Here is a 26,089-nt window from a genome sequence, read left to right on the forward strand (position 1 = left end):
ACCCATGTGTACAAGAAGAGATGGGTGAAGGTATTCTTTGTTCATGTATAATATATGTAGAGACTTGTAGCTTAAAGCTTGTGCAATAACAGCACTTTAAGGACAAAACATCAAATCAGTACTGATGGGGAAAAAAACATGAACTAAACAGAAAGGCCTGAACAAAAGTCAACCACCATCTATTAATGTCATAATAATTATAACATATTCTGAAAAGTAATATCTTACAATGTAATTACCTCTAACAAAACTCAAACTGTTTTTATTCTTCAAAGCATTTTCAACCCTTAATAATTCCCACTTAAGGAGATCATTGCTATCTCTCTCTGTGTGTAACAATCACACACACACACACACACACATGCAATTATAATCTTATTAATTCTACAAAGGATAGCTCTCCCACCACTCAAATTACAAAATCCATATCTATGGCAGCATTTATTATTAAAAACCACTAACCTGATTAGATACCTGTTGTAACTACTGCTTCATACATCTGCACAATGCTACTCGTCTCCTACTCGGAACCATTTAATCCTGTCCAAAAAATTAAAACCCATTCTCCCTTCATGCCTTTGTAGCAAGTTCATGAATGCTAAAAGTCAAATCTGTAGCTGGTAACAGCAAAGCAGCTGCCGCAAAACCGGACAGAGGGCAGATAGGTGCCTGAGGGGAGGTAAAAGTACATTTGAAAGCAGCGTCGTCCTGAGATATGACATATGATATCCTTAGTCAGAGCGAGACCAGATGAGAGCCCTAGATCAAGGATGTGTCCCTTGACATATAGCAGGACAGTGCCTCATCTTTTAACTTGTTGGCTCTGTACTGCTGGGTGTAGAATTTGAAATTAAACAAGACTACAAGTTTAAAGGGCCAACTGTCAGCTTAGATTTGAAGTTGACAATCAGCCAGGTGACTGATTTGGACAGTCAAGAACTTTAGGGTTTCCGCAAATTATACAATTTTTTTGTACTTTAAAGCTTCTGGACCAACAAAAGCGTTCGCCTGTTGTGTTATTTCAACCTGAAATGAAGCACAAGTAAACTTTGAATTTCACAATAATTGTTTTCAGTCAGATTGTTTATAGATCTCAACATTTCCGACCGCACTTGAAGGCAGCTTCATTTCACGGAGAAAGAGACAGAGTGACTGTTCTTTATTGTTGCAGGAAATCGTCAGCTGTTACACAAACTCCAGGGGTCTCATTCATAAAACTGTGCGTAGGATCCTTACTATAAGTGTACGTACGGCCAAAAGCCCAAAATGGCGTACGCCGAAAAAAAGTCAGATAAAACTGTGCTTAGGATCCTTACTATAAGTGTACGTACGGCCAAAAGCCCAAAATGGCGTACGCCGAAAAAAAGTCAGATTTATAAAACCGTGTGTTACGCACACTGTAAGCAATGTTCCCTTTATAAATCACAGATAGCCGACAAGTGTGCATACGTGGATCAGCCTCTTATCCTGTCCTGTACACGCCCATTTTTAACCATAAATAGTCAATGCAAAGCACCTCGTGAATGCTGATCAGTATGTTAATGACCCTGGCAGTTGTTCTTTCGTTACACCGAATCATGCTGAATCATGACGACTGGCAGAGAAAAAGCAAAAAACCTCTCAGACACTCGGGAATTGCTGAATTATAATTTCGGCCTGTTGTCGCACAGTGTAGGGAAACCGGATCTATAGACTACCTTTATTCATAAAATCTTCCAAAAAAGCAGGCATTACGGCACTCGGGGACAGCTTCGATATACCAGACGTATATAATTTAAATATAAAGATTTAACAGAACTATATATTATATCCAAACAAGCCTTAGTGATAAAGTTGAAGATATATATATATATATATATATATATATATATATATATATATATATATATATATATATATATATATATATATAATCTTCAACTTTATATGTATAATATTTATTTAAAAAAACACTTAGCTGTCTGACATTTCCCTCTGGAAACAGCCAGTTTCCCTCAGAGTGGCGAGGACCTGTACTTGGACCGGGATATAGCACGGTTCTGGTGCGTTGCCCTCTTTACTGGACCCAATTCAGTACATAGATCCAAGAGCGCAGCTTTAGGGAATTTAAATCGTCATGGTCCCTGGCTCTTTCTCTCCTGATTCTTCCATTGGGGGTTAGTCCTCCTGCAGTGCCATCATTCAGCATTACGCACTGGTTCACCGCAGTATTTATATGTTTACAACAATTTGTGATCGTTAACACCTTGCTAAAATCACAGCATCAACTAGTGGTATCCCCCACCACGAGATACAATTTGAAGACGAAATGTAATAGGCAAACACACTTCATGCAGGTTTTGTTATGAACAGTATTAAAGTTCGGACCGATAACGAGGACATTAAGGGTAACGATTGAACGAGAGCTTAACGGCTGTATTTCCAGACTTTGACATTTGATGATGATATATGCTTGATGATATATATTTTAAAGACAGATATTTAGTTATTTACACTGTGTTCTGCAGTTATCTAATGGTAGAGTATTTGATGATATTCTGTATTCCATGCAGTCGGGCCATCCCCTCCTCCTGCGCTCCGTAGCGGACAATGTGACGGCGAGACAGCGCCGATAAAATATTATGAACACATTTTTATTTAAGATTTGAGTTGGAGGTGTTTATGGAACAGTTATCACTCAGTACAAGCGCAAATAACACTGCTGGATTTCATCTTCATGGTGGATGATATTAAGTGAAAGAATGTGCGTGAGGCATCAATACTAGAAAATATTAGAGTAATCTTATTCCCATTTACTCTCTGCAGTCTGACTTCAGTTGACCACCTCACCATCTGCGTCACCAATTCCTATTTTGTCTCCAAAATGTGCGTACGCATGGGTCAGAGTTTGCGTGGAGGACCGCACATTCTCCCATCAAGTTTGTTTTTTATAAATCACAACCTTTGCGTGGGAAGTGGCGTACGCACAAAACGGGGCTGAAAATGTTTTTTCAGTAAACATTTTCAGCCCCGTTTTGTGCGTACGCCACATTTATAAATGAGACGTTTGTTTCTTCAAACTTCAATCATCCAATCCACCAAACGAGTCAATGGCAGAATAAGCTGTTTGGCATTGGCAGAGAAGATTTAGCAAATTTTTCATGGGCGCAACCCACATACTCAGCGCTGCTGCTCATCCCACAAATGCATGTTCCTTACAAATGGGGCACCATTTGAAAGGGAACTAAACAGGTTTTCCAACGGTATAAGATTTATTGCCAAAAAGCATTGTTACCACAGAGAAATAATCCACCAAACACAAATTTCCTTGCTTTTTGTTTTAAGTTTACATTATTGGTGATTATTTATCAAAACGCTCATTGTGTTCGTATTTTGTGAAAACCCCAATAGTCAAACCTGCAAAATCGGCGTCAATGTTGATTTTTTTCCATATCGCCAAGCTCTATTGTAGGACTACATATAAAAAGGGGCCAGAAGTCCCAGGCTAGCCACGACGTTCCACTTCAGGGATTGCTCCGGTGCCGCAGGAAATTCCGCCGGATGCTAGCTAACGAATTTCCGGCAAATTTGAGATTTGCTCTGCAAGTCAGTCTGGCCAAGAGCCCATTCAAGCCCATTTCCAATTTTTCCATATGTAGGCACCAATCACAACCGTTGAGGCGGACTTTACACTTCGACGATAGCGCAGCGACGGCAAGCAGCAACCCATTGATACCGCTCTCGCTGCTACGTCACCTGGATCGTTGGTCTGATTGGTTGAAGGACTATCCAATTGTGCCCAGAGGCATTTGAGCAGCGTCCGTTGGTGACGCCCCTTTGGAAACGGGCTGTGAATGAAGCTTGCCCAGACCCACTCTGTAACAACTGAGAAGGGTCTGGTGTCAACCAGGTTAGCCGGATGCATGTCTTTTCGCCGATAACCGTTACCTTCCGCTTCCACCAGCCTGCCTATGGTCCCCCAGTAGCTAGAAATGGTGATAGGTGTAAACCCAGCCCTGGGTATCCAGCTCCACCTTTGAGAAAATGAAAGCTCAGATGGACCGATCTGGAATCTTGCTCCTTATGAGGTCATACGGAGCAAGGTTACCTCCCCTTTCTCTGCTTTGCCCACCCAGAGAATTTGGCCCACCCATGAGAGAGAGAGAGAGACATGGCTTTCAAACAAGCAAAGTGGCAGTTGGTCAAGGCCCCACCCCCGCCCTCCACCTTGCCCCCCTGCTCTCTCCTCCTCAATAGCTACACAGAAATGGCACATCCTAAGGAAAGCTCATTGTGGGACTGGCTCTAGTGGCTGTAATTCTGCACCATGGCTGAATTTCTGGAAAGAGACTTCAGATACAGTATTAGGGGACCACTAAGGTCTATATAAAAGCATCCAAAGAGCACCATATCATGGAACCTTTAAAATCCGGTCGATTTCTGAGGACTATGGTTAACTGCTCCTCAGATCTCTGCAGGGTAAATCCAGACATCTAGCTAGACTATCTGTCCAATCTGAGTTTTCTGTGGCACGACTTAAACAACTTTTGAACATACACATGTTCTACCAAAACAAGTTCCTCTGAGGCTATTTTGCAGCGGCTCCGTGTGGAACTTAGCACCGCCCATGATGATTGTGATCGTTTTTTTTTTTTTCTCCCATCCTGGAATGCTGTGTGGACTAGCCAGACTCTCCTCCGCAGCATGGCAAAGCGAGACTATATAGATATTAACACCCTCAAGCAGACCCTGTAATTTGTCAGTCGTTGCATTTACATGGATTGTAAAGGTTAAGGTTGACATTGATCCAGATGACAAGATATTTATATTCATAGACTCGCTCAATACGGTTTCCATCAAGAGTAACAAATAAAAATCAAGAGTTTAGACAGAACAAATCTGGAGTGGAGGGTCATGGAACCCTTCCAACCTTTTTATATTTCAGAAAATTTGGTGTAAATTTGGTGGAATAATCTATGTCAAGGTCCTGGCATCTTGACCCCTAATGGATTCTGAGACTAAGAGGATTGTGAAAACCTCTTAAAGTGAGTAAAGGTGATGGAGTGCTGACAACTCTGCAGGGAAAGTAAGAAATGTCAGAGCATGTCTCACTATGAAGTAGAAAAGATCCGAAATGTTTCTTTGACAAGTAAAAAAAAAATGCAGCCAATTTACCTTTTCAGTATCAATAGGGGGTCGATGGGTCTTGCAAGTGGTGACACATTTTCAAAGCTGAATGTGGACGGCTTGTACTCCTCCTGAGAAATAGTACATTCATATGATCCTCTGAAAGTCTTTAATTCCTTAGAGTTCTTGGTTGTTTTAGCCTGTTTTTAGTCTCTTGGTTTCTTAACTCTAAACCGATGTGTATAATGTTTGTCCAGATGTACATCATCCTTGAGAAGTCTGTGTTCAGAATATTAATGTTTGAGGTAGCAACATCTCAATAAGTGCAATTTTGCAGAAACCAACGTTGTGACCGGTTATCATAGGAAGACTAAAAAGTGTGGTACGAAAATATACTGTAGATTGTGATTCTTGTTATAGCTCCTTTAACAATAAGTACCAGTATTAACTATAAAATATAAACCAGAAAACAAGTCTTACACTGCAGCCATGATTCCATTTTCATTACTACTTCATTTTCCAAAAGTCAGTATTTTCTTTCATGATTTTCTTCTGAAGATCATTCTTTTATTTAAATCACCTGAGAGTTTTCTAATTTAGTTTTTTCGATTCATAAGCTTCTGGTATTATTTAACAAAGAACTTTAAATGATTTATCAGATGGTAAATCTGTTTTGAAAAGTTGTGAATCCCTTTTGGTCACAGAGGATACTGAATTTTTGACTTGCGCATGGCTTATTTGCATATAACATCAATGTGACTTCACCAAAATCCTTAAATTTCCTTTCTCTATATCTCTTATATTCTCTTATAGGTCCAATCCTGTGTGATGGACGACTGACACACCTCCTCTTTCCGCTCCTCCTCCTCTTGCGGGCTCCCCTGCTGTTCAGCTTTAATGAGCGCACCTGTCCCAATAGCTGCCGATGTGAGGGGAAGACAGTCCATTGCGATTCAGCTGGCTTCTTAGATGTCCCAGAAAACATCTCTGTAGGCTGCCAAGGCCTCTCCCTGCGCTACAATGAACTGCACACCCTGCTGCCATATCAATTTGCTCACCTCAGCCAGCTTCTTTGGATATACTTGGACCATAATCAGATTTCAGCTGTCGACAGTCGAGCATTCCAGGGGGTCCGCAGGCTTAAAGAGCTGATACTAAGCTCCAACAGGATCACGTCCCTGCACAATTCAACATTCCATGGAATTCCCAATCTTCGCAGCCTGGACTTGTCCTACAATAAATTGGAAATCCTGCAGCCTGGTCAATTTCATGGCTTACGGAAACTGCAAAACCTACACCTACGCTCAAATGGTCTCTCCAACATCCCAATTCGAGCATTCCTGGAGTGCCGAAGTTTGGAGTTTCTGGATTTGGGCTACAATCGAATCAAGGCTCTTACCCGTACCACCTTTTTGGGGCTACAGAAGCTGATGGAGTTGCATCTGGAGCACAACCAGTTCTCACGGATCAACTTTTTTCTGTTTCCACGCTTAGCCAACCTGAGATCACTGTATCTGCAGTGGAACCGCATTAAGGTGGTCAACCAGGGCCTTCCTTGGACTTGGTATACACTGCAGAAACTTGATCTGTCTGGAAATGAAATCCAGACCCTGGACCCGGCTGTGTTCCACTGCTTGCCCAACCTTCAAGTCCTCAACCTGGAATCCAACAAATTGTCCAATGTTTCTCAAGAGGCGGTGTCAGCATGGATCTCATTGACCTCCATCAGCCTCGCTGGGAACATGTGGGATTGTGGAACTGGCATATGCCCACTTGTGGCTTGGTTGAGGAATTTTCGGGGAAGTAAAGACACCACTATGATATGCAGCAGTCCAAAGTATCTCCAGGGAGAAAAAATTATGGAAGCCACGAGGAGCCATGGTATTTGTGAGGAAACTGATTACGTTCTGACTGAAACACCCTCACCAATGTCAGAGCTCATTTCTGAAGCTACCGGGGAACCAACCTTTGCCCCTACTAGCGGCTCTCCACCTATGCCACCAGCCAGCACCTTTGGTCCTGTCCCACCATTCAAACCTCGAGCGATTCCTCATCCTACCTTTCCAGGGCAAATGAGCAAAGACCCAAGAGACTCAGTTGCTAGCACTCGACCCACTCTCATACCACCCCCAGAGTTGGAACACATGACTCTGCACAAAGTAGTGGTAGGCAGCGTGGCACTCTTCTTCACCATGTCCCTAATCTTGACAATTATCTATGTGTTGTGGCGGCGCTATCCAGGTGCAACCAGGTTGCTGCAGCAGCGATCCATGGTGGGGCGGAGACGTCGCACAAAGAGTCCGGAGCCAGAGCAGAACCTGAGCTCCCAGCTCCAAGAGTATTACATGAGCTACAACCCTGCTGCCACGCCAGAGGCATTGGAGGTGCTAGGAAATGGCACTGGTTCCTGCACATGCACAATATCTGGCTCCAGGGAGTGTGAGGTATGATTCATCGCATCAGCCTAAAAATTGAAACTCAAAATCAAAATACAAAGGCTCAACAGAGAGGTAAATCCTTTATCAAGTATGCCCTGTAAAAAGACACTGTTGAATCACAGTTAAGCATCCTTTACCCTTCGTTCATAACACGCTTGACTTCAAATGTAAGATGTCTCCAATTATTTAGGTTTTACTTTTAAAACCTTAAATTGGAAAATAAAAAAATAACTAATCTGATCCAAAGAAAAAAACAGTAGTCTCTTTCAGAGGACTAAAGTATAGTAATAATGCAGTACTGAATTTCTTTGTTTTCTAAGGCTAATTGAGTGTGGCTTTATTCATCTTTATAGCAGTTGTTAGCTAAATGTTTATTTTAAAGCTACACTTTTGCATATGTTCTTCATGGTATGTCGACATTGAGGGACCATGAATAATTGGACACTGTCTAACTATTTTGCAGACACCACACCACATCAGCATGGCATGGCTCAATCATGTTTTAATTTATATGGTGTGTGTGTTTGCACTGCGTGTGTGTGTGTGTGTGATTTGTTGTTTTGCTATGACATGGCAAAGTGAGGGGAATAGCTTGAGAGGCCTTTATTGCAACTGAAAAGTGAAACGTGTGAACTTGTTCATTACAAGGTTGAACATCCATTATAGGTACTAAGTTGTGTATGAATGTGCACTGTAACTGCACTTTATGTTAACCAGAGTGTCTCTGGAACAGTGCACACCTCCACAACTGTATGAGGAGATTTATGGTAATCTGCACAGAGGCGAGGCACTGGGGTAATCCCAAAGCTTATGATATGGCTTAAATGTGGATCCCTCTGCTCTGATGAGTATATTTATAAACCAGGCTAATTACAATCACTCACCTGAAAACTGAAAAATAATTGCAGGGGTTGTCTTTGTTTGATCTCAGGAAGCATGCTTTGGGTGCACACCTATGACAGATTGTTACGCCCTAGTCTAGGGGTGCCTAGGACGCAACATGGAAAGGCCCCATCTTCCCCGTCTCCCAAGTAGCCACAAACAATTAAGCAGTTAGATCAACACATGAATTTATTTTACAAAAAGAAATGATGTTTACACAAAATAGAAATATGATTAGACCTCAGGGTGAGCTACCAAAATAAACAAAACAATTCTAACTGGGAGATAAGAAACTAACCTAACAAACAAAAGAGCAAAAACAAATAACTAACCAAAAAACAGGAGAAAACAAAATTAACACGCTTGGGCTCCACCCTTACCAAACAAACAAAATCTAATCTAAACCAAAGTTCAACAAGTGTGGCCAGTTTGGAGATTAGGAGGACGAGGAATGCCCAATAGGGTAAGCTTCGCTTCAGAACTCGAACCTCCCATGGGATCGCTTTGTTGCTACAAAGCGATCACCTCCCGTTAGCATTCCGCTGACCACCATTTTGTTTTTACGTCACTTTACATCTGAAGCGTTTGAAGACTCTATTTGTCCATTGTTTATTTCTACAGAAACACGAAAATGTATAAAAGGCTCCATTACCTTGTACCTCACGTTATGATTCCGTAGCAGATGTTTTTGTGAAAATAGGCTAACGATTGCGTCATATCCAAGTGACTTACTGTCGCACAGTAGAGGAATTACCGTATAGTACAGGAGAAGCTCGCAGGCAGTTTGGACTTCCATTAGCTGTTTAGGTTTAATTACTAATGTTAACTAGCATGTTAGTGATCAGTAATTAGCCTGTGCCTATGTTATCTCCTTACATATACCTACGCTCTCCGTCTCTGTAAGATTGGGAATGATTGAGATTTCTCTTGGCACAGCTACCAGAAGACTTCCAACTTTCAGACACGTTGCTCACGTCACATTTACGTTGTCTCTGTCAGTTGGAGGCTGCGCAGTAAAGCTAGTGATCACCAGAAAAGTGCTTCTAATAGCCTTCACTGGTCTCCGTCCAGAGCAACGGGGTCTATTGGTCCATGATATACTGTCTATGGAAATGCCCGCTGCCCGCCGACGGCCACCATCTTGGCTCCTTATAACTGGGTTGCTTCCCCAGCTGCAGCCAATCACAGGGTCGGGCCTGAACCTCTCCACCAATAACCTCCGAGCTATGGCACACCCCTATTTGCATACGAAATGGAACAAAAGAAAAAACACACAAGGCACACACAGCACACACACAGCAGACCATAAACACAAAATGACCACAGTCATAACACAGATTCACTAAGGGTCCTACAGAGTTTTTTGGAGGGCTTTTCTGGCCTTTATTTGCTAGGATAGCGGAAGACAGGAAAGGGGGGAGAGAGAGGGGGGGTGACATGCAGCAAAGGGCAGCGGACTCGAACCCGGGCCACGGCGGTAATGACTGAGCCTTAGTATAGGGCGCACGCTCAATCAGGTGAGCAACCAGGGCACCCCGGTCATACATAGTTTAGTACATTCTGTTTACCTGTTGGTTGAAGAAAGTGAAGGGGGTTAGCCTCGGAGCTAGCAGCAACTTCAACAAAACCACAGGCTAAAATTAATTTTATTTATTCGGCATACTCGATTACGTACAGTACCGGATATGTGTTTTCTGTGGGTTCCGTCAGCATTATTGCAAATAAATATAAAGCAAGTCAACCAAATCAGCCCACTCTGTATAAGTTACAGATCATTGGATTATGACAATAGAGCAGTTCCAGCTTTTATCTTCTTACATTGATTGTAAAATTGTTCTCAAGCTCCTACGTGCAGTTACAGCAATTTATTTATTACATCTTTCCACACACACACAGTGTGTTCAGAAGGAAAGCTTGACAGTTACAACAATGTAAGTTTACTTACATGATAAGCCTGATTGTGCTGTATTATGTAGCATATAAGCAATCTTAAAAAGGCAAAGACAAAGCACAAAACAGTATTGTGAGATCAAAATTGATTTCTGGATGTCATGATCCACAACTGAAAGATGTTTTATTCTGCCTCATTGAGATGTTTGTGCTAGCAGTCTGTATGCATATGTTTTTTAAGGCAGCAGCTAATAAAGCAATCAGAGACTCGCAGTGCATTTCAATTTCCTGAAATTGCATCCCCGGCTCCTCCACTTGCCTCCCTTCCTCACGCCTTAGTCCCTCCCACTGAGGACGCACGGGAGAGAGAGGAACTGAGCATATGTGTTTCAGAGGGATGACACGTCCTTTCCTCTGAAGCGTAACATCAATTCATCAGCTGTATGGGCCGAGTTAGCAACAGCTTTTAGCTGCACGGCTTCCGGGGAAGGCTGCTCTCGTGTATCCTTGCCTATAGCTCCTCGATGATCCCTCCTCGATGCTCGGTCCTCGGGGTAGAAATAAGGGATTTAAGACGGCCTTCGCCGGTGAGGGACAGAACACCTTCCGGTTCAGCCGAGGACCGAGGAGCTATCAAATAAGAGACATGAGACATGAGTCTTTAAGTTGCTCACTTTAAGTGTAGGAGCACTTCAGAGGCACAGTCCAATGTGCGAAACCAATGTTAAATCTAAAGTCCGTTAGGCTGCTATTCATGCAGAAAACTTTGACTTCTTTCATAAATTTAGAAATTTCACTTATTCAATTTCAACTGTGACTAATGTCTCCATGGCAGGGCAGACAGGTTTGATTTCTTTCCCAAAATATTTGCTGAGGAACATTCAATTTTGTACCACGAGATTAGCCACAGCTTGATTTAGCCAACTCCACTGTCATCCAGAAACTATTAAAAACACATAAAACAATGTGGTTTTGTAAACACAGAACCAGGTCTCTGAGCATGCTCAGCCACATCTGCCCAATACTGAGCTTCTCTCCAGAAATCCAAAATGCAGTTGCAGACTTTTCTCAGGTTAAACAAATCTGACAGTATGCATGAAAAAAAGAACCAAAATATCTGTGTACTGTGTATTGCTTGATATGTGACCTCGCCAGAGATCGCAAATCCTGCTTTAACACCAAACATTGAAGTTTGTGCGGAGTAAGGCCATTATAGTCGGTGTTTGATTTTCGGCCAGGTTTTGCAAAATTCAGTTATGTTTATTTTTGACATTCAGGCATTGACAGGAGAAGTTCTTACAGGAGAAGAGTGTTTGAGAACTAAATTTTGTTTTCTAATTCTGCTGAGAAAATTGATATTGTGAATATTTACATTCCTAATTGATCTGTAGTTCCAATACAGATATGTTCCAAACCTGTCATTTATGTATAATCCATTTGAAGCTGCTGCCATGCTCTATGCTAAATATAATATAGTATGTCATAAACAAATTCACATTCTGGCATACCCATTTATTTTGGGACCAGAAAAGGTTTAAGAGACTCAGGCTTAGGCGGTGGAATGTACAGCCCTGCGCCTGCTATTAGTCATACATCTGGCACCAATATGCAGCTTGACTGCACTTTGCCACAAAACAAAAGCGGTGTTCTGATTCTCACTTCAAGCGCTGCAAGTATTTCTGTAGCAATCAGCGTCTCTCTCTCTACGTAACCATAATCCAAATCTCATCATCTCAAAAACAATCTCTCCTTTTCAACATCACTGACAGGTTTCTACGGTAGTTTGTTGCAGGCTGGGGTTCTACACTGTTGCTTATTTCAGGCGTTTAATAATTGAGAAGCTGTTGAAGCTTGGTTTAGTTTGATGAAAGTGTCATATTGTTGGCCGGCAAAGCTAGTTGTGCCTTTCATTATGGGTCTGTGCAGCGGCAGCAGTCTCTGTGGATGGCAATGTGAAAGAACAAAAGGGAACACAACACATTTACCCTGCTGTGGTTAGGATTCAGTGAGGTATCATCAAGACCAGCATAAAATGGTGTCAGAGCCCAGCAGGAACAGTACACTTTCTCTTTTACTTTGCGGCTGGATACATACTCTTAACCTAAAAAACCCACGCAAACCCAGGCAGGTGTTGTTATTTACTCTGACTGATTGTACTTCTGCTCGAGATGAAGTTGGATGCAGCTATGCTGGGAGTTTGTTGAGATCGCCAAAATCAATTCATGCCACATTCACATCATATTGTACAGAATGTAAATGTGTGCAGTTGAATGGAAAATACAGTTTGTGTCGCCTCGAGTAGGAGTTATTGGGAATATCTGACAGCTACAATATGTCGTATTGGAGAAAAGAACTACAGAAGTATGAACAAACTGGTACCAAAATGACTGTTCTGGCAAATCCAACACTAACATGAATATTGAAATTTAAAGGTAGACTATACTGTTTATATTTGGTAGGGCTGAATAGTTTTCAAATTGCCAGAACTGCAATTCAAATTGTAAATGCATAACTAATAGTGCATTAACAAGTCTGGGTGAGAGAAAAAGGTGATTCAAATAAGACTTAAAATTCTTGTCATCTACAATTCTAAATCAAGTCATAGATTCCAAAGTTAGCATAGTTTATCTTCAAAGAAAGCCAGTGTTTGGGCACATTTTGGATTTAAGAACTTGATGAGTAGCTTCGCTAGATGAAAGTACATCATCACCCAGAGACTAATGTTAAACAGTGGATCATTAAACTGCAGCACTAAGAAACGAGGCAGCCAATCATCACACATTGCACCACTTGTCAAAATTCAGCCAACCATGATTAGGCAAAGAAAATAATTAATTTTGACAGAACTGCTTCCATACATGATGGATTCCCCTGAAACTAGCCTTGCAGCACAGAGGTTATTCTTCACTCAGGGTTGTGTCCAGGGAGTGGCCTGGGGGGCATTGGCAAACCCACCCCACGTTCCACCCCATTATCTTGAACTATGATTGGCTATATGCCCAGTCAGAGGCAGGACCTTAGGCTTATTTATTCAAATTTTTCATGGATTAAAAGTATGGAAGCTTTATATTATATTTGCATGGTGCCACTATTGTGTTATGTGCGGTAGGTCTATTTATTTATAACTTTAATCACAGGTATGTAAGAAACTCTAGAATACTGTAATGTTAGGAATAGACCTGCAGGGCCGCCGGTCATCATCGGTATCGTAGGAAACTAGACTATCTAAGGCATCCATTGGTACCAACCATGTGGTGCTAGCTTGTAAAGGGGTAAAGGCTATATCACTCTCCAAAGTTAGGCAACATTTTGCAAGGGAAAAACTGACATTGCCATTTTCAAAGGGGTCCCTTCACCTCTTGCCTCGCCCATGAGTCTCCCCTAGAAATGCCCACTTTGTGCTAATCTCACCATGTTTTGGGCAAAAAGCGCATGCAGTATAAATGTGCTATTTTCACCAATTTTTAAAATGGTGTATTTGAATATTTCTGCATACTGGAGTCCCTAACACACTTTTTCCATAAATTGGGTAAGACTGGAAGGCTGAGACTCTTGCTCAGTGAGCCCAGTTGTATTCATGTGTGGTGATGTTAGTCCCCATAGTAGTTATTATATTGAAGTGCAGGCAAAGCAAGTGAAAATACATGTGGGGGATCCTTGTTTAGGAGCTTTGAAATACACCAAATATACAATTAGTGGTACACTATATAATGGCTGCAATATAAACGTTAGCTGACACTATTCTAACCACTACTCAATTTTCTATAAAATGACTATTAATTACTATAAAATTACTAGTTTGAGGTTCACTCTGTGTTTTTCCCTTTTTCAAGCAAATACTCTTCACAAACTGTAGATTCTTCTTTCATGAACTGATAAACTAGGTTAGTAGATAAAAAAGAATTCAGACAAAAATTCCTTAGAAAGTCATGGCTGCATTGGAAGTTTTTGGGAAAAAAAACACATTACATAGCATAGTTATCTTGAGCGATATAAACTGTATTTCAACCACAATTACACTAAAGAACACTATGATGTTATTGCTTTTAGTAAAAACATGTCGGTCATGTGCAAAGTCTAAATGGCACATTTTCCTCTTACAAATGAAGCTTATTGTAAAAGGTTTTGATTAAAGACTGCATTCTAACTTGAATATTTTTTTTTGTTTTGTTTGGATGATAAGAACATATATAGTGGCATTTAGTTTTGCTGTGAGTGGGGAAAAATGGTTGCAAAGTAAAAGAAAAGTCCTCCAAAGTAAGCGATAGTAACATATTGTAACTCCAGATTCTGAGTATAGGCATAGCCCTCTAAGAGCTGTTGCTATTGGGTTTGTCCCTCGCACATGCGCAGTCGTGAAGATTTCTTTCGCGCCCGTCCTCTCTAATAGAAAAGCAGGACGGTGAGACCAACAGCGCGCATAAGTCGGTCCCTCTCCTAGCCGATGTCAAGGCTATGAGGAGCGCTGTTGTCAGGAACAACATTCTGAGCGAGATTTGTGCCAAATGCTCAAAAGGGGAACCCCCTGAGCCCGGAGCACTGGGATTAAATCCCATTAAGATGCACAAGAACGCACAACAGGTTTCTGTCGTCTGATCCCCTTCAACAAACGCTTGACTGAGGGCTGTGCAAAACCCCATCTCTCTCCACAGTCCTTGTGGCAAGGTCAAAAAAGGCCGCAACATACACTTTAAAAACTTAGCCCAATCATTATAGAGCAGTGTCTGAGGGTAGGTTAACACGAGAGGCAGAGGACGCAAGGTGGTGTCCGAGCCTTTCTCCACACACCAGTGCTGGAAAGCGGACCACCGTCAAGCGTAACACGCTGAATGCATAAGGCCGCTAGTCATTCTGTGACTTAAGATCCGTGTATTCACATACAGCATATTGGCTCACACATTGTGCTCTGCAGTTACAGATCAACATACCCGATTGAACTACAGGGTGGAACTGTTTCCTAAGTAGCGCAACAAGACACCCTAACCTGTCCAAGCGCTCCCGTTCAGCGGCCAGGGCAACAGCCGTTGGCTTATCACTGCGGGGCGGAAGATCGCACAGTCCAGCTGTGACAGTCCGTCCCCGTGCCATATGGCAGCTGTTATGATGTACCTCCTCCCCCGACTCGTGGTATGGTGGAGCTGGAGCTGGAGCTGGGGCTTGGGGAGGCGCAGCCACAGCCTGCTGGGCGCCGTCTCCTCGAGCTGACATGGTGCTGCTGCTCTCCAGGACGTGTGTTTCCACATCCCCTCCACTGCCTATAGCTTGTGTTGTCCAAACAACCCACCAGGGGCAATGGGACCGTCCAAGAGCACATGTCTGCCATTGGCTGGGAGTTATGACCTATGCAGGCAGATGTTCCACTGTGACATGTGCAGCCAGATGTCGATATATACGCACGCAGGTGCGCACGGTCAGTGAAGCGGGCATGGACCTGATCCCGGGGAGATGGCGGTGTGGGCTTCCGTCAACCGAAAAAAGGCCTTCAAAAGCATGGATGGAGGCCAGGCTCTGCCGCAGTGGAGGGACTGCAGGGAACTCAGTTTCCGTGTCGCCTTGGACCCTGCATAGCATAGCATAGCGGTATACTGGCACCGTCCGTCTCCCAGGTTTAGGAGAATGCTTACTTAGCATTCACACAAGTCAAGAACAAAAACCTTAGCGGTGGGCAGGGAGCCCACCTGATGCTGAGGAGAAAGCGGTGCTCCCCTTCTGGGACGGAGACAGCCGCAGTGGCTGGGCTCCGTAATCCTGTTCTGTTATGAGCTCCAGTTTTCCCAACAGGTAGGAGGGAGAGCCGGGGCCGGCTAGAGAACCATTTCTGGGGGGATCCAAGTCAGCAGACTCTTGCCCTCCAAAGAGATCCCCTTCCCGGGGTGTCTGGGTGGTATCCTTACCTTACCTGACTGTCCGCCCGGCCGCCATCGTCTACTGCTGGCGACCGTCGGGGTGCCAGCCCGGAAAACGGGGCCAAGGCGCGCCTCGCAGCTCGGGTGGAGATCTGGCGGCAGGATGTAGCTGGTCCGCCAATCGGTACACAGGCGGACACCACTGTTCTTTGAAGTCTTCAAATTGCTGGTCGCTGAAGAAAAATAGGGAGCAGATCTCTGGTCTCGCAGCTGTAATATACAGTAACTGCGGGCGTAAGAAAGGCCTGTTCAGGGCACAAGAGCACGAAAGAAATCTTCACGACTGTGCATGCACGAAGGATAAACCCAATAGCAACAGCTCTTAGAGGGCGAAGCCTATACGAAATAGAACTGCAAAATACGTGATTTGGAATTGTCCTCCAGAATGGCACATACTTTAAAAGCTATCGGCAGGATGATGTTGGAAGATTTTCTGATGCCGAGGATCAATGAATTATCAGCGACTGAGATGATGCCATATAAGATCTTCATTTCGTTAACAAAGATCTGAGTTCAAGTCTGCAGACAAAAACTAAAACTTAGTGTGCAGTGCAACAACATTATAAACTGTAAAGAATGCTAAAACACACGTCATCCCCTCCTCCCAGCCTACAGCTGTTGGAAATCTTATAATTTAAGGACAAAAAACAGTTCTGGAAATAGGTTGTTGCTCTTGTCCAATATCCTGTTATTGCATCCTTCTATGGTATGACTTATTTGGAAAGACTTTTTCAATATGATATACAGTATTAGATTTCCTGGCAATTTACTGGTTAGATGATTGAAATTGAACTACAGCATGTACAACTGTAAAAGGACTAGTAAATGGATGGAAATACTTTCATGGCATAAACCATTACTATAACAGCCTAAGAAATCAGCACTAGGTATCTCCTAAGAAACAATGATAAGCTCACACTAGGAAGTTCACAGTCTCTCTCTGGGCTTTTCCTCACACAGTCCCTGTCTCTTGGAGATACTGAGTCTCCCCCCCTCCTCCCCCCTCCCCTCCCCTCAGACAGCTTTAAAGAGAGAAGGATGTCACACAGCCAGCCAAGGCGCTCACTTTGCATATCCCCTGGCTAATTTCCCCTCCAGTTGCGTTCCACTTGATCGGCGTTCCTCCAAAAAGCATTTAGAAGAATACTTTCATTTTATGCTGCCTTTCCCCTTTACCTCATCAGTTTTAAGGAACCATTAAGAGCTTAAGTGCAAGCAGGCGTGTGCCGCGAGAGAGATCTCAATGAATATACAGTAGGTCTAATATTCCAGATTTCAGTTGTCATTTGCTTTCCCTTCCAGGCACAGAAACAGCAGCTTTTAATGTGTACATCATGAAATACTCTCTGGCCTTAAATTATTCATCATTTCTGCAATCAAGCAACATGGAGTTTTAAAAGATTTAATTATTAAAAGGTTTTTATAGTTAATAGAAAGCTTTATATTTCTGTTCAATGCAGCGTCTAAACTCCCATTGTTTTACACTCGAGTGGGGGCGAGATCATGCTGCTCTTAATAAATGAACGGCTATACTGGAAACGGGGGGCTAATGAGAGCAAGATGTATGTTTTTCTCTGCTTGGCTCAAGTGTTTTTCTGGTTTACAAAACAGAAACACTGATAAACACCTTTTTTTTTTATCATCATTTGGAAATGCGGATGGTTAAAAAAAAAAAAAAAACGTTCGTACGACAATGCCGGCACACCTCTTGGTGAGAAGCACTTCCACTTATCCAGTGCAACAACCTCTTAAATATCTCACAGGGGCAATTTCATGCCCTCTTCCCTCGATTGCTGGGTCACCCTCAAAAGAACTTCTCCCTGCAGAGGCTGTACAGGATGATGATGCGTGTACTGAAATGGTGTAAACGTGGCTCTTTACCCCAGGCGCTCTTCCCTATTGCACATGCAGAAATACAGTCATACGTACTCAACGCAAACCCCAATGAACCGTGTATTATTAGCTGCATCTGGAGCTTGGCCCTACAGCAAAGACAAATAGGGATCCTCTGTTTTCCTGGATATCACAACAAAAACGTAGAGAGAGAAGATTCTACAGCAGATCTTTCAAAGTGTGTGTATGCATGTGTGTTTGTGCCTTAGATCGAAGAAAGGGGAGAAGAGCTCAGTGGCACCTTATATAAAAAGATCCACCCCCTCTATTGCCCTTAATTGAATTTTATAATGTCTTACCCCCCTACACACACCTTTTTCCTCTTGCCACGGGCTTTGGCAGCCCCTGCATGCTTTATCCTTTGATAACAGTAGCATCAACCCACCCACCTTCACTTGTTCTGTCAAAAACCCACAAATGTCTCATTCTGCCACAGTCTTTATAACTGCTAAGCTGGCACGAATACATAACCGAATAATAAGTGGATAGCAGTCTCATGGCAGTACTACACTGCACAGTGTTGAGTGTAATTAAAGTCAACAACTCTCCTGCATACATACACACGCTCACACAGTAGCTTTACAAAGTGCATTCCTGCAACGTTTCACATAGGAAGTAGTAAATGTGTAAAATAGCGCTCAAACAGTTTATTGAATAACTGATGAGTTCATCACACACAAAATTAATCGTAAATACATGCACATGCCATGTGTATGTTGAAAGAATTATCAGTTGCTGTTATCGGTCCTCCTGTCTAAACTGTCAAGAGATAGATAATAAATCAGCAACCGATAAATATAAAGGGCTGGTAAATATATTGTAATTTGTATGTCCTCCTCGTCTCCAAAACTGAACGTTGCTGTTGTCCTTTCTCAGCGGTGACGTAAAACACATCATACTAGCTGCTGCGCATAAATGATGCCGGACTACACCAATTTGTAAACATAGCCATACTAAGAAATACAGAGAGAGTGTTGTGCAGCTGATAGTCTTAATTAATAATAATAAATTGAATTTGTATAGCGCGTTTTTTTTTATAGCTTTGTGTCAACTCATTTGGCAATGGCTTGAATGTAACAGACGTTCATTTACATGAAATAGTTGCCACTATAGCTTTAACCATCTCACAACCCCTCAGATTAAACCCTTGGAGGAGTTCTGCAATCCAGGTTGGGAACCACTGGACTAAATGATTCATATTTAAAAAAAATAATCAGTATTGATAATTGAAAATAATCCTTAGTTAGAGCCTTAGTGTAACATTCTATTCCTGCAGGGAATGAACATACTGTACATCAGCCCATTTTTCTTATTTAACCTTCCCTTGTAGCACCTTTGATTCCTCGTTTGCAGTTCAATCTGCAACTGTGTGCCAACTGAGTTCAGACGATGAATGAAAATAAAGCCTGCAGGGAATCGGTGGGAATCAAAAGAGGAAAGAGAGAGGCACTAGCCATTCCAAGTGATATTTATATCATTATGAGGTTGGCGGCTAATGTACAATCAGGCAAGGAGCGGCATATATTCACCTTTATGCAGAGAGAGCCTGGCTACAGCTCTTTAAGGAGGCTTACAGCAGTGACCAGTTTACTCTAAGGATTGAGACAAGGCTGTCTCTGTTAACCTTTCATACATTTGACAATATGAGCCCATTAGTAGTGTATACTGTAATTTGGCGCACTTCATTGTTTTATGCCCCAAGGCATATTAGGTAAACATTTAATTCAAATTAGAAAATATCAATTTGGAACCATTGTTTTTTTCAGGAGTGCTTCATTCTAATTTGCCGATATTATCCGAAACCTATATTGTACAACATTGTCTATATTTTATAGGCTTGTCTTGTCTCAATCTTCTTGCTGGAAATTTATTTTTTTTGTTGCTCTTGTCAAATAAATATTAATTTCTTGTTCTCTGAAAATGATTGAATTATTAAAGTGTGGTTTTCAGAAGGGAGCAGTGACATTTGTGGAGATCACATATTTTTGAATGGTGCCTGATAGACATAGTGTCTGCTGGAATCGGGCAGCAGCTACGGCCGCCTATGGAGGCCACTCCTTTGTGGAGAACAGAGTAATGCAGCCTAAAGTTGCTTTTCTACTTAGAGTGAAAGATAAAAAAACTTAATTTTTTTGCCATTGTAACAGAGGGAGACAAATGTGTAGAGTTTGGTTTCTCTTCTGAAGTTCAGACCATCAGCTAGACCATTTTTTTCATTTAGTTTCCATGAAAACAGCCTGATTATCATGTGTTATCAAGCATTCATTAATACCCATTTATACCCTAACTTATTAATGCCAGAAATGTCTTTATATTGGGTAAGAAGTGCACTATAGAGTTTTAAAGTGTGTTATAAACCATGTATGTATTGTTCATATACTGCTTATAAATTCCATGACAGGGTTCAAATAAAGTGATAATAGATTAGATTACATTCAACTTTATTGTCATTATGCACAGTACATACCAGTGCAATGAAATCCAGTTTTGCATCTAGCCAGACAGTAGCAATAATAAATAAAGATCATCTAATTTAATGAATAATATATAATATATAATATGGTGATAGAAAGAAGTGAGGCAACTGGCAGCTTTGATATGTCAGTATGTGACTAATATATAAGACCTAATAAATAGTATACAGTGGAATGGTCTGGTTGTGTTATATGTATACTCTAGTGGTGAGGTTGGCTACATTTTTTTACAAAACTGCTTGAAATTCACTCTAATGGTGAATCCTTGACTTGGAGTTGATGTTACCAATTATGGAGTATTATCTAGCCCTCGTTATTTTGCCACCAGTTTTTCCACCAGCAGTTTATTAGATGGATTAAATATATATATATATATTTTATATAACCACAAATTGATTCCCTGTGCTTTAATCAGGTCTTAATTAAATGTTAATTTGGTATTATCTAGCCCCGTTATTTTGCCACCAGTTTTTCCACCAGCAGTTTATTAGTGATTATATATATATATATATATATATATATATATATATATATATATATATATATATTTTACATAATTCCACCAAATTGATTCCCTGTGTCCTTTTAATCAGGTCTTTTGAAAACTAATGATGTGAGAAAACCCTTTAGGAAGTTACCCATTATGAACTTTACAGCCTGTTACTCCACACAAGGCGCACATATGCTAACACAACACCATGCAGGGGCTCTCCACTTACATAGCAAACACATCTAGATTAGTGTCCGAGGGCCAGTCTAAGGCTGTAAACTGTAGACCTACTTGGGGAAGGAAGTAGCACTGGAACTTGTGTGCAGAAATACGTTTAGTACACGTCATGACATAATGAATTTGCTGTAATCGGTCCTCCTGTCTAGACTGTCAAAGGATAGATTATTAATAAGCAACCATTTCGATAATCAATGAATTAAGAAGAGGTAAATATCTTGTAATGTGTATGTCCTCCTCGTCTCAAAAGCTGAACGTTGCGGTTGTCCTTCTCGGCGGTGGCGTAAAACACATCACTCGAGCTGCTCCGCGCGAAAGTCGCCCAACATAAAGTTCATACCCATTATGAACTGTACAGCCTGTTACTCCACACAAGGCGCACAGACCTACTTGTGTAAGGAAGTAGCGCTGGAACTTGTGTGCAGAAGTAGAAATACTGCTTATGTTATGACATAATGTTTTACCCAATTTATGCATTTAAGGGGTTGCAGTTCATTAGGGAGTTGGTGCTCTGTTTGAAAAAAAAATCATAGTGAGTAGTGAATTGATCATCATCATTGTATTTTTTCAATATTTTCCAGTTTCAGGCTTTTCCATTGTTATAAACTGGGATTGGTCCACATCCTGATAGTGTTTTTATACCAGGGCGCTTGAAAAAGGTCAAGGTATCACATTCGGTATCATATCATTTGGATTCCATTTTCTGTTAAATGTCACATTACGCCAGCTATTTAATAACCGCTAAGTATGACACTGTCACTAGTAGTTGCAGTAGGAGTGCTAATTGCACAATTGCACCCTCTGGCAAGTGTCAACAGCCACTCCAGTGGGAAGGGCAGGGAAATGAAAAAGATGTCTCCTGCAGCTATTTGGTAGTTGTTCAGGTTCACATCCTATTAAATCAGGGAGTCACAGCTGATTTGGAACACGTGAACATAATTTGCATGATGAACCTTTAACAAAGGATAGGAAGGAACAAACCTATGCCTTTTAGTTTCCACTGGTGTCCAAAGACACTAAACACTGGCTCTGCTTCAGCATCATGTATTGTCATTATATGAAACCACGAAACAGTGAAGCATCTCCCCTGAGCCACGTTGTAGTGTTTAGCAGTGTGACTGCTTAGGGAGGGAAACTGTTCATCATTCTGGTAGTCCTTGCTTGGAATGATCCTGACGGTTAGGAGGTCAATCAAATGATGAGCTGGATGTGATTGGTCTCTGATGCTGCTGTGAGAATGGCGCAGGAGGTGTAGATGGTGGTGATGTCAGGCAACATGGCCCTGATGATTTTCCTAGCAGTCTTTATTACGTCCTAAAGAGCTTGCTGCTTCGCCGCAGTGCAACTGGTGAACCACACTGACCCGCAGTATGTCAGCACACTTTCAATGGCACGGTGGCAATAATTTAACAGAAGCTTCTGCGGCAGGTTTACCTTCTTCAGTTTTCTCGAGTAGAAGAGGCGCTGTTTAGCTTTCCCAATCTTTGAGGGGTTATCGGTGCTCCAGGACATATCCTCAGTCGCTGCCATGCCTAGGAACTTGAAGTTGGCGACCTTCACCACTGCCTCGCCATTTGTGTAGAGTGGGGAGTGGTAGAGCTGACTTTGTTCTTTTTGATGTTCAGAGCCAGATTGTGACTGTTACACCATACTGCCAGTTTTTGTACTTCATCATGGCGGTGTTCGGTCTGAAATAAAGGATTAAGGCTAGAAGGGACACAGCTACGGCGACAACTGTTGACTTAGGCACCAAACAAGGTTATAATCGATATAATCGAACGAAATAACGAAAACTAGGTGGAAAAAAACATCGTCGTAAACTGAAATAAAAAAACAAAACGAGGTAAAGTACAAAACTGTAATGTCTGTTTGCAAAACTAACTAAAATAAAATGAAATTATCGAATAAATGTCCTTAGTTTTCGTCTTTGTCAATGTCTTTCATAGAACAAATAACGTTATATCTTTCAGAGTTGACATTTCCGACCATAGACCTGTTTAATACGGTCTATGCCGTAGACATATAGTTTCCGACTGGGAATCCAGAAATTCTGACATTCTATGTCAAATTGAACACAACATAGTCCACGCCCCTCGCCTGGCATTATGGCGGTACCGAAAGTCGGAAGAAAGCGGCAGAGACCTATTTGATTAGTGCCTTGCAGTGGAAGGTGGTAAAATATGTGGACAATTTATTAAAAGGGAAAAATCCCACGAATTTGAAAGTACATTTGAGAAGCGTGTACAGGGAGGCTAACCTAGCTTACCTTAGCAAAGTCCCCTTCCCCCGAAACAGAAGCTAACCCCGGGTCGGTACAGGGCGGGGATGTATGGGTACGGGCCCAGGCAGCATGACGGAGACAACAGCAGGACAGAGAACACTACAGGAGGTCTTTCACCGGCGCTTTCAAGTTTTTATAGCTGCTGGGTAGTAAATACACAGGAACACCACAAGCGGGAGGAACCACGGGTTAATACCGGTATGTGTATTGATACTGGGATGTCTACACAACTGTGTGAGTCGACTGACTTCAAAAAGTTCACCACTTTACTGTAACCAAAGTTCAAAACACCTGTTCATGTATGTCTTCTTTAGTCTATTGGCTATTTAGGTTTTTTCCTGGCACACGACACATTTTGCACTTACTGCGGCGTCTTGTGTAGACGGTTTACATATTTGTGCTCATCATATGTACATGTAATGGTGTTATTGTTGAATACATTGTGAATACATATTTCTAAAATTGTATGATGTTTTTGTTTGTTTGTACTTTTTCTGACCTTTTTGAATCTTGCCCGTGACAAATAACCCATATTACGAAAAAAGACTAAAACTACCACTAAAACATAAAAAAAAAAAAAAGAAAACTAAACTAAACTAGCAAACCCACTTTAAATGTCCCATGGCATGACAATTTCATTTTATGAGGTTTTTTAACATTGATATGCGTTCCCCCAGACTGCCTATGTTCCCCCAGTGGCTAGAAATGGCGATAGGTGTAAACCGAGCCCTGGGTGTCCTGCTCTGCCTTTGAGAAAATGAAAGCTCAGATGGGCCGATCTGGAATCTTCTCCTTATGAGGTCATAAGGAACAAGGTTACCTCCCCTTTCTCTGCTTTGTCTGCCCAGAGAATTTGGCCCACCCATGAGAAAGAGACATTGTGGCTTTCAAACGAGCAAAGTGGCAGTTGGTCAAGGCCACACCCCCACCCTCCACCTTGCCCCCCCTCTCTTCTCCTCAATAGCTACTGACACAGAAATGGCACATACTAAGTAAAGCTCATTGTGGGACTGGCTCCAGTGGCTGTATTATTGCACCAAGGCGGAATTTCGGGAAAGAGACTTCAGATACAGTATTAGGGGACCACTAAGGTCTATATAAAAGCATCCAAAGAGCACCATGTCATGGAAACTTTAAAAACTAAAACTAAACTGAATTTGAAAACAAAAAGTCAAAACGAAATAAAAATAAAAACTAATGAAAAATGCTAAACTATAATAACCTCGGCACCAAAACGACTAGTTAAGTTTAGGAAAAAGATCATGGTTTGGATTAAAACGAACTAGTGTTTCCTAGGAGAAAGTATTTAAATTAGAGTATTATTTAGATTAGATTTAGCAAGATTCTGCGTAGTTTGCGTAACTACCGGCCGCAGCTGTATCCCTTCTAGCCACGACCGAAATTCAGCTATAGTGCGGTGCCCGTTTGGAGCGCGTGCCTGTTCGGAACAGGCCTGATTGCTTGGTTCCCAGACATTTTTTATTTTAAATTCGCAAAAACGTGACAGAAAATGCAGTTATAAAATGCTTGATTCCCAGTATTGCTGCTGGCAGCATTGTCGGGTGGTTTGCCCGTTCGAAGCATTCACGAGAACCACTCATCCAATGGTAAATGGTAATTGTACTGCATTTATATAGCGCCTCTCTACCTTATCAGACAAAGCTCTTTACAATTTGGCTCTCATTCACCCATTCACATACAGTACACCGATGGTAGTGGAGCTGCCATGCAAGGCGTCGGCCAACTACATGACGCGCCCGTAGGCTTGCTGCTGCTCCTCTGTCAGAAGTGACGGAGAGAGAAAGAGCTCCCGCTCTCTTCTACAGAAAGTTGCTAGATTTGTTGCTAGTCACTTCAAAGTAGCTACTGGGGTATGAAAAGTCGCTATATCTTGCAAGAAATTCCTTGATTTATAGTTGGATTAATTATTCAAGCTAAAGCCTTAAAAGTTAACTAAACATGCTTGTCCCTTTGGCCAGAAAACTAAAAACTAGAGGCCCAGTAGCAGAATGATTAAACTGTGTTTGTGTTGGATTAATAAGAGCGCTTAGCCAGAGGCCTGTTGTATTTGGATGCATTTAGATTCCCACAGCATGCCTTCACCAACCCTTAGAGACATGTAATTTTGTATGATACGAGTTTTAGGGTGCCATGTTTTATCCCTTCCTATCATGAACATTTAACCCTGACATTACACAACACATTAAAAGTGGCATCTATTTCTGCAATACTGAGATGCAAATTATGCATCATCAAATAGAGAGACAGTTTCATGAAATAAATGATAGATTCCAACCCTGATCCCTACCTGTCCAATAGAAATCTTTTGACGAGCAGCCTTTTAGACAAAAGGTCAGGGCCGTTTCATATACGAGTGTGGGTACCACTAACACCACTGAAAGAGGCAGTATTCACTCTGAGCCTGGTCCCCTGTAATTTCATAGCACATGCACCATTGTGATTAAATGCAGATGCCTTGTGTACAACAACAA

General features: G+C 41.9%; 1 protein-coding gene across 4 annotated transcripts in view; it reads left to right on the forward strand.

The window, feature by feature from the left end:
- LOC120546024 (leucine-rich repeat transmembrane neuronal protein 4-like) overlaps positions 1–26,089 on the forward strand; it is a 231,460-nt gene that overhangs the window by 187,647 nt on the left and 17,724 nt on the right. For all 4 annotated transcript variants that reach the window (XM_039780761.1, XM_039780763.1, XM_039780762.1 and 1 more), the window contains one exon: positions 5,920–7,550. In XM_039780761.1, the coding sequence (XP_039636695.1) occupies positions 5,920–7,550 (1,631 nt within the window). The remainder of the gene's footprint in view (positions 1–5,919; positions 7,551–26,089) is intronic.

Source organism: Perca fluviatilis, chromosome 17 (assembly GCF_010015445.1).
Source record: "Perca fluviatilis chromosome 17, GENO_Pfluv_1.0, whole genome shotgun sequence".
Classification (NCBI taxonomy): Eukaryota; Metazoa; Chordata; class Actinopteri; order Perciformes; family Percidae; genus Perca; species Perca fluviatilis.